The sequence below is a fragment of the Varroa destructor genome, unplaced genomic scaffold (genome assembly GCF_002443255.2).
Source record: "Varroa destructor unplaced genomic scaffold, Vdes_3.0 BEIS01000003.1, whole genome shotgun sequence".
NCBI classification, from domain to species: domain Eukaryota; kingdom Metazoa; phylum Arthropoda; class Arachnida; order Mesostigmata; family Varroidae; genus Varroa; species Varroa destructor.
This window is the reverse complement of record NW_019211456.1, coordinates 5,140,443-5,149,907: the sequence shown is the minus strand read 5'-3', so window position 1 is coordinate 5,149,907 and position 9,465 is coordinate 5,140,443. Positions and strand designations below refer to the sequence as shown.

Genomic DNA, 9,465 nt, shown 5'->3' with positions numbered 1-9,465 from the left:
ATGCCTGTAGCGTTAATATTTCCAGGTAGCAACTACAGCGGAAGACAATGTATTGCAATATATATTGAATACGACAACTGCTTTTATCATTATCAAAGTGTCACAGTGACTTACAAATTTTCAGTATTGCACACTGGTTATTAGGTATGGCAATTTACTATCAGTATGCTATATTCATTAACTTACTAACCTGGACATCGTCAATCTCCTACGACTTGATTAATTTCTTCATAATTTTAATATATTGAACCTCGACACTAAAACAGCAACGATTTAAGAACAAATCTTGTCTTAAGAAGAGCGTGTTGACCATCGAACAGGTAGCTCTCATCTACTGATAATTTACAAAAAAAAAATTCTGATGAATTTCGCTGCTTGATAGCCGTAAAAGAGAGAAGACCTATTTAATAAACTAGCGGGTGCAGTATTTATTTTTTGCTATTATAACTGAATGTGTCGTGTATCCCTTACTTAGTGACGACGTCAGTCAAAGTCGCTTATTTCAAACTGCGCACGACAAATCTACTAGGTCCAATATTGTTTTAATAAAAATCGAATCAATGCTGTATCTATCGCTGGGCGGTCAAGAACATGGTATGTACTATGTTTTACCCGAATCTATAAGATCTACTAATATGATAAGTGACAAGTTTTGTTAGCCTTGTCAGTCTGTAAATTTTATTCACGACTGGCGGGTTATTTCTAAACAGTCTGTTTACCAGGTTTTACCATATCCAAGACCAGCTCCGTATCTTAGATCGGCTGGGACGGCAGCAATGGCGGCAGGGGCGGCAAAGACAATGGGGGCGGCAATGCCAGTCTTTCCAACAACGGTTCCGTGGTTAATTTTAGTGGAATACGAAGTGGTACGGAGAGCGCCTACCTGCACGGGGACTGGGGCAAGAACGGGAACGGCCTTGGCGATCGGGACGACGGGGGCAGCAGCGATGGCTGCTCCATAATTTCCGACAGTGGGGCCACTTCCGTAACCTCCTAGCACGCCAGCAGAGCAAACAGCGATTACGGCGGAGAAAACGATCAGCTGTAACGCATGTAAATAAGAACTACGATGTGATAATGCAAATTCAGTGATTCTTTAATGCGGTCGTGATCTTCAGAATTTAAGCTAGCAAACAGAAGTCGGAATGCATAGGTACAACTTAAGAATACCGTTCGTAACCCAAACACTTACGGCGTGCATGACTGGTTTGCGTGGCAACTAAAAATAATCGTCAGCTTATGGTACGCTGGTTAAATACGTTTCACCTCGTAAACAGAATAACTGGATGTGAAGGCGAGAGGTCTTTGGGAAACAGGCCCGCTGTAACCACAATGTCAATTGAATAGACTGACGTTCAGAAGATACGGCTCACTGCATGAGGGGCCGTAACTATCTATACGGGCTTATTAGCGAACAGCTGTACACAGACGTTTACGCAGTAAATTATCATGGTCTGAACACTTAAATTCGCTATACAGTGAACTAAAGTGTTCTTTTATTTTATACAAAGTACTAGTAATCTGTGTCTTCTTCGATCAGTTACGGCTTTTGGTGACAACCCTTTATTTCGTGAGAAAATTAACAACAATATATCCATGATGGTATTTCATGTTGGCTAATAAAAAGCGCAATATACTATTCACATGATTTTTTTTTCTTCGTCTATTATTTAATAGGCTACTACAGAGGAATACTTAACCCAGTTTTGCGATATAATTTCATTATTCCCTGCTGGAGGATCTGTCAGTTGGGGAACGAAGAGTAGGCCCTTTAAATGGCCCCGACAATCGTGCAGGATGCAGACAAAGTTCCAAAATTCTACGAACATTATGGCATTCAGCTGTTTCAAGTTAAACGAACGAGCGTCCACTGAAACTGCTGTCGGTAATCTTATATGAAAGAGCCTACGAGATTGAGCCAGACGAAACGAAATTACCAGCCAGGTTATTCTGAACGACTCTTTGAATAAATGAGGGTGTGTACGGTTCGAACGTCTATAGTTGTTTCGGTTGCACACTGGCACAGTCTGGGTACAGCAGACTGGACGTTGGCGTCAATCAGAAATTGATCACTAGTGCGTTTTGAATGGCTAAAGGATCATTGATTAAGCTTGCTTGCGCTCTATACGTGCTGCAGTTTCTGTGCTGTCTCTAATTAGCACCATGGTGCGCGATCGGCAAGGCCCGCAGAACAAGCCGACAACAGCCATCGAAGTAAAGGAACAGGTGCCGGCAACGATGACGGTAGCCTCCTATTCGAACTGAAAAGGATCGGGCATCTACCGAATTGTCTCGTGAACGTCAGCTAGCTCGAGCGTTGCAGGAAGGCTCGATGAGTAGTCTTTCAAAGAACATCTTTTCTCTACCACATTTGCAAGCTAGTTTGCTAAATGAAATCGAATGTTTTTATCTCGGTGGTTAGTCGTGCACAGATAGACCATTCATTGTTGTTGCCGCTGTAACAAGCAAACTCTATGGATGCACAATCGGTTTACACTTGGGATTGTTGTACGAAAAATAGCGGTCTTTTTGATTTATGTTATTTATTTAACGACAATTTAATTGAACTTTGTCAGTAAAAGAAGATCTAACACTTCAGATTGCCAGCTGAATCTGAATTCTAGATCAAGCGTTTAGCGGTTTACGCCACACAAAAGATGCAAGCGTACTAGAGCAGCAGGGGTCTGTGAGACATATATCAATCGTTGCCATGGTGCTTATATGGGAAAGGGCTTAAGTTATATTGTTTACATTTTTTTGATGTCCTCGATAGCTTGAAAAACATGTCTGGGAAAATTCATAACATGAGCTTTCCAAAGGCTGGCTAAAATTTAAAAAACGATCGATATCTTTGGATTTTGTTAACGACATTATTTGGAAACGGGTTAAAAACACAAAATAATAACACAGTTGTTGTTACCATCATCATCAAAAGACATCGGCAGAACTTCATCATGTGTATCGTGACCTTTTAGTGGAGCACTGAAAAATTTATTGAAAATTAGAGGCTTAGATGAGGCGCTCAAATAAAGCTTCAAAACAAATAAGGAAAACCGAAGAGTAAAAAGCAAAGAAATCTGAGTCCTTAGAAGGACCACATACTTCGGAGAATTTAAATCGTTATTGCTTTGAGGGACGCCGTTCAACTGAAACTTAAGAGACTTATAAAGGAATCATATTTATCCTCTAAAATATCTCGAGATTCATAGGATATATTCAATCTGAGAGTGACGCATCTCATTCAATGTAAGATATCGGAATTGCGCACTAAGTGTCTTTCTTCTATTATATTATGTTTCGCCTGTTTCTATATTATATCCCACGTACCCTATAGGTAAATTATGACGCGCTGTAACGCTGTCAAAGATCAACAACTCGATAAAAACAAGCTAAGGTTCGGCCGTTTAAGATCTGAGACTTAGAGCAGGCCAAAAGAGACGAGTCTTACATAGAAAAGCAATGCTCAGCATCGTATTGAAAACAAGGCTCCTATCGTACGCTCTCTAATCTACATTTTCAATATATCTAAACTGATTTCCCGCTTACAGATCGCCATTTACGGGTCAATGCTGTACGATGAGATAAGCAAACTACGTGCTAATTATTTGCTTCTCAGGCTCATGGTAATATATTAGTTCGCTTTCTAAAGCTCGTTTAATCTCATCGAATTCTTCTCTAAAGTAAAATTTCCAAAACAAATATAACGTTAGTGCTGGCAAGAGCCTTGCAGCTGGTCGAAAGTGGCCGGATCTGCGAAAAATCGTATTTTGCGTAAATCAAGGACAATTGGAATTTATGTAGTTTATGAGGGCGCGCGAACATATCAGTCCTTGAATATAAAATCTATATTTAATAAGAAAACAAACGTTTCGTTTATGATGGAAGCAGCATTGAAGAAAACGACACCTATAATAAAAATGGGCTAAGAGCGGACAGAACGTTACGCATCGAACTTATGTTGTATAATATTCGGTATTGTGCTGCAAAAGATCTGAAAACATGAAATTTAAAGATCTAGCTCATTGTTTCATTTTGACTAGAGGTAGAAAAACATAGTACAAATCGCACTTACTGACGCAGTACTTCTAGTCACCTTATGTACTACGCAGCACGATAAGCCCATTTTTGCAAGGATCAGTTGTTCCGACTGGTGCACGTAGACCGTCATACCTTTCATGCTAACTGCACAGTGTAATGCTAAACAGATAGACGTTTCCTGTAATAACTTCATGTGTGACGCATCGGCCTGCTGATCCTGTTGTCATGTTGTGGTGCAGGCTTGAACCCGAACATAGGTTCATATAGAAATATAGTCTGCAGACGAAAAATACATAGAAATGTTCCTTGTATGCTGCTGTATTAGAAAATGTATATTTTTAAAAAAATAGTTTAGCTGACCACCGTGGCCCTGATGTTCCATATATCGTCATCAGCAGCAGCAATATACGACTTAATTCAACCCTGCTATAACAAGGATGCGGGCGAGCATAGTTTACCTGTTCTGTCATCATCACCCCAGACAAAAACGGAAATCATCTTTACTCTATCGATAAGGTCTGTATTTGACACAGCTTTCGGCACTGAACAGTAAAAGGAGCTCACGAAATCGGGAGTACTTTTGCAAAACCAATCGACGTTAGATTTTACCTCAATTGTGTACGTAATAAACGGCCAATTAGAACTAGGTGAGACTTTTTTTTTTTTTTCGTAATTAGCGCTCTAGATACATATATTAGCTACAAACGTGTCCGTCATAGCGTAAATTCACATAAATACGACGCAAAATTACCCTGACAAATACGTATATCTATAAAAACAGATAGTCTTGGTGGCCCAATAACTATCAAGAAGTCAAAATTTACTAACATGTAAAAATCATTTTACTGAGCGACCTTTAGCGGGACGGGAAATGTAAGGAATCTACCAGTTCATGACGAGACCAAGTCCAATTTCGTTGCCGAGCCCAAGTTTAACAGGGGTGGCAACAGCCAGAGGCGCACCCGCGATGCCGCCGTAGCTGCTACCAAGACCAAGAGAGCCGGCCGAAACCGCAGCCACGAAGGCAAAGAAGACGACGACCTGCAGGACGGAATGAACTCACAAACATAGTGTTGAATCAGTTAGTGGTAAGAAGGTTCGAGCGAGTGAAGTGTCGATACATAGATTGAATTGTATACATTATTGGTCAATAACTGACTACGTTGCTGCTGCTAGTGTTATAGCTATGACGAACTGTGCATTTTATATTTCGGAACCGGAATAAGCCACCCTAACAAAACTGTGCAGATTATTCATAACTAACAGAAAGTGCATAGTTAAAGACGAAGTGAGCAGAGCATAAAGTGATGGCCTATGCTTGCCAGAATGAATTTTTCTTTCTGCCCTGAAGGCAGAGACGCATAATATACTTCTGATACCATATCAACTACGAACGGATTCTTACGCTCTAGCAGAGACAAATTCGCTGACGAAATCGAGATACGAAGTCGCTGCAGTGACAGCTGTTACGAGAAGGCTGTGAAGAGAGAGCGAAGGAGGGCTTAAAAACGGAAGCTTGCAACCAAAGTCATAAATCATATCTTCATATCTCGCTCTCAGACGATTTTTGCTTATGCCCTTTGACCTTGATATGAAACTGGCATTTTTTGTAATTGATATTAATCGTTTATCTAAAAGGTTATACGTATAGGTTATACGTTAGAAATTGTTCTAATAAATGTAATTTATAAACTTTTAAGTATGAATCGAACAGATACCTCATAACTTGAAACCGGATGAATATTAGAAACTAAGTTTTTACGGTTATGGAGAAACAGTTCCTCGTTGTTTGAATGTACGTATTATATACGTTTAGCCATCTCTACTAACGCTTTTAGCTTTAGTTATATAATTCGATAAACATGGGGCTTATAGCCAACTTAAGAACCTTGAAGCTTTCCGCTTTCTAGAAAGGAATACAGAACGATTCCCTCGGTTGATCTATTAAGGTTAGAAGCATTATTATAATTGCTTTTCGTTTTATCAAATAGAGGTTATTTTGAGTTAAATTACTCTATCTTATATGGAATATTAAACGTGTACAACAACCTTTTTATCGGTCGCACTTCGTCCGATCTTGTTAAACTTTTGATTTGGCTCAAGAACTTCGTATATCGGCATGACGCATAAATTTGCTTTACTTACTATGAATGGCGTGAACTACAGCTTATTTGTCCTACACACCGATTGATTCAATCTTCGACTCAAACGCTTATTTCAAATGGCCTCTTTTGGTACTATCGTCATGGAATTATGACTTTTATAAACTAGGTCTGTTACTCGCAATGTCATCTAACGGTAATGAAGTAATCATGCAAATTTCTACAAAGCATTTAATGTCTGTTTGTTGTTAACGAGAGACGAAACACATCCAGGAGATAACTATACTGTTAGAATGCTTACCTTCTTTTGGCCTATTTTATCAGTGGTCTTTGGTATAAATTCTAAAACCGATAGCACAAAAATGTTCAGCTTGTGTGGATCTGGGAATGGACGGTGGTCTGACGAACACAATAAAGGACGGAAAGTGAGTCAATATGAATACCACGTTATGCATTTATTTATCTGCAGCATCCAGTACTGCTTTAGCTATCTACCAGCCTTTCCCGTATGCAGGTCCAAGACCAGCTCCGTAAGCGAGACCGGCTCCGTATCCGAGCCCGATAGGAGCGGCAGCGATGGTGGGGGCGGCCACAGCGATTTTAGAAATAACGGGGGCGGCAACAGCGATCGGAGCAGGAGCTTGAATCGATCCAGAAACAACGGTCTCCTTAGTCACGAAGGGTCCAGCGGCAACAGCAATGGGGGCAGCAACAGCCAGAGAGGGGACAGCAAGCCTGCATCCTCCCAGAGTGCATCCTCCAAGATGGCCAGCAAAGGCGGCGGCGATGACAGCGGCAAAAACAACGAGCTGGAAATGACGGGATAATTACGACAACAAGGGATTATGATAACATCTAAAAAAAAAATTAGCTCTTTGTGGTTGTACGGTATTAGAAAATGAATATGCTATGTGGCTTAGCTTTCTAGATTGATCAGCTACAAAACCATCGACGACACTTTGTAACAGTCTACTAACGGTCTGCATGTTAATTACTGTAGTTGTAAGCAACTATTACAACTTTAGCTCTTCAGAAATGGCCTTATATATATTCGCAACATAAGGCAGCTCAAGCAAAGTCCTAATGACTGGGAGAGATTATATATGAGACATCCAAGGTGATTATGCGAAATGGGGTGGAAGCAGAAATACAGAAGCAGAAAATGTGTTTATATCAACTCAGCAGTTTATTTCCACGTAACAGCGACAATTAATAGTGCCTATTGAAAATTTTCGCTTCGAAGAAGTCGGCTTTGGGCGGTGACGCGGTCGATGCTGGAGCAAGCAGCGGTAACCCTCTCTTAAACAAAATCGAAGGAGAACGCATCATGTGGTACAAAGCGAAGCTGCCGATTATGGCAGTAATTCGGTGGGGCCTTGACAGCTTTAGTTTCAGTTATAGAATTCATACGTTGAAATAACCTTTATAATAATAATATCTAAAAACGGTAGAAGGGCATTATGTTAGTCGCAAGTGAACATGCCAAACGGAATACGTCTCAGCGTCTGCTTGTTCAGCAAGGATCTGAAAGTCTGAGGTTACAGTATTGAAATCTGACTTTGTTTCTGTCTTCGCTGCTACAAACCTCATAACACCTTTCTAAACTCAATTAAGCCTGTTAGCTTTCTTAAGTGTGTTTGTTAGTTTAAGTAAAGGCATTGAAAAAAGTACCTGAAAAAGACACACCAAATATACCATTCAGTGGGGAACAAGTGGCTTTTTTCGATGATACACATATCACACAGCAGTGCTCAAACTAGTAGTTCTCGACTTCTCTACTCGAAGTATTTAAAAGTTTACTGTGAATCACTATAGAATAAGGGTATCTGATATGATTCTTATATACCTCTACGATAACGCCCACTTCCTTGGAAGACACATATAAAGCCAGCCCCTCTTGCCTAATGAAAATGTCTGTTATGGGTCATCAGCACAATGTTGGGTTTCATTGGAGAGAAGCTTTGACTAAGGGATTGAGTGGAGTAAATACAGTATTTCGTTACCTATCCCTAATATAGTTTCATTAAGCTAACAGACTATGAAATTGATTTAAATCGCCTTTTATCGTAGCTTTAGACATAAGGTGGATCGATTTTTACGCTTCCAAAACGGAAAACGAAGGCGAATTTGCGTGCGTGTCTGCACTTTATATTTGTCTAGAGGGTCTAATTTTCATTAGACATGGAAAACGATATCAGCGCAGTGTCCTGCGAAGGACTTCTTGCAGAACTTGATTTAAATAGTTTCGTATCCGCTTCACAAATACAATATTTCAGATTGCTTTCGGCGTTGTTTGATACCCTTTATTTTTTAACACAGCCCTACAGGAGAAAAATTGAGGGAAGTCCAACGAGAGGTCCAGGGCGGTCACTTGATGCACCAGGATCAGCCGGCCTGGGAAAATGCATCGAAGTAGATTGGTTGGTTTCGGCGCGATGTGTCAAGTTGCTGCATCTTCCTTTTTGAAACTAAAAGCTGTTTGCATAAGTGCCCTCAGTTCGGTTCACAGCTTTTACCTGAAGGGTTTGCAAGATCTCGCAAGAGCGTTCACCATTGACCGTCATTGCCATTATATAGCCATTATCGACGTAGAGAAACCCAGTGATACGTTCTCTTCAAAAGCCGTATTACACACGGCGACTTTTGCTGAGTGAAGCGGTCGCTCGATACACATCCCTGGGTTCTTTAAAGCTTAAGCTTTGTTTCGTTTGTTTCTTACCCACTGAGCTAAGAATAAGCTGTATGGAAAAGATGACGTGATCAAAGAGGTCGCTAGCAAAATGCTCAGCGCTTTAGATTAGCGAATGATGGTCTTAAATCTCTAACTGCTTGACCGTTTGTAGTTGCAAACCGCTCCTTAGTAGGCCTATTCGTTAAGCATGACATCGCATTCGATCCATATCCGCACGCCCCTATTTTGTGCCTCGAATGTCTGGCTCGTGCTTTCGGTGGCCTTCTTATTCTCGCGGGTGAGCCAATATTTCTGTATTTCATGATCAATTGCTGCCGCAGCATGACCCTCGTCGAAAGAAAGGTGTCGTCCGTGTGTCCGTGTCCACTATCATTGACTCACTGGTTCAGTTACAAGTTTCTACGAAAACCAAATGCGACTATACATTTTGATTTTTCAGCACTGCAATTTGCTAACGTTGCTAGGTTTTTTCCATGGTTTGCTAGCCTGCTGGCTCGGGTTTGCAAACTCAGAGGGAAACAATTATTCCTTATAGAACAGACTTTTGAGCGAAACTCAAAACTTCGACAATAATATGTCAAGTTATATAACACCCGATTTATTCTCATGGATGTGTTAACACCGATTTTTATA

General features: G+C 40.5%; 3 protein-coding genes across 3 annotated transcripts; 1 reads left to right on the top strand and 2 right to left on the bottom strand.

Annotated features, from left to right (window-relative positions):
* Positions 1–403: 403 nt before the first annotated feature.
* LOC111247658 (uncharacterized) lies at positions 404–1,330 on the bottom strand. Its single transcript, XM_086983749.1, has 2 exons — positions 1,193–1,330; positions 404–1,042 (listed from the first exon to the last, which is right to left on the bottom strand). The coding sequence occupies exons 1-2, from the start codon at positions 1,199–1,201 to the stop codon at positions 716–718; spliced, it is 336 nt and encodes a 111-aa protein (XP_086839875.1). The 5' UTR covers positions 1,202–1,330; the 3' UTR covers positions 404–715.
* A 146-nt stretch (positions 1,331–1,476) lies between these two features.
* Positions 1,477–6,878, top strand: LOC147756424 (uncharacterized). Its single transcript, XM_086983748.1, has 2 exons — positions 1,477–4,554; positions 4,899–6,878. The coding sequence occupies exons 1-2, from the start codon at positions 4,412–4,414 to the stop codon at positions 5,107–5,109; spliced, it is 354 nt and encodes a 117-aa protein (XP_086839874.1). The 5' UTR covers positions 1,477–4,411; the 3' UTR covers positions 5,110–6,878.
* LOC111247657 (uncharacterized) lies at positions 6,567–7,274 on the bottom strand. The gene is made up of 2 exons (XM_022798860.2): positions 7,118–7,274; positions 6,567–6,949 (listed from the first exon to the last, which is right to left on the bottom strand). Exons 1-2 carry the CDS (start codon positions 7,124–7,126, stop codon positions 6,632–6,634), a joined length of 327 nt encoding a protein of 108 aa, XP_022654595.1. The 5' UTR covers positions 7,127–7,274; the 3' UTR covers positions 6,567–6,631.
* Between the last annotated feature and the right edge of the window lie 2,191 nt (positions 7,275–9,465).

What these genes read in the sequence shown, in the direction of transcription:
- LOC147756424 (XM_086983748.1), top strand. Translation starts at nt 4,412, where the DNA reads ATGTTCCATATATCGTCATCAGCAGCAGCAATATACGACTTAATTCAA. An exon ending in ATCTTTACTCTATCGATAAG is followed by an intron (nt 4,555 to 4,898) that starts GTCTGTATTTGA and finishes AGCGACCTTTAG; the next exon opens with CGGGACGGGAAATGTAAGGA.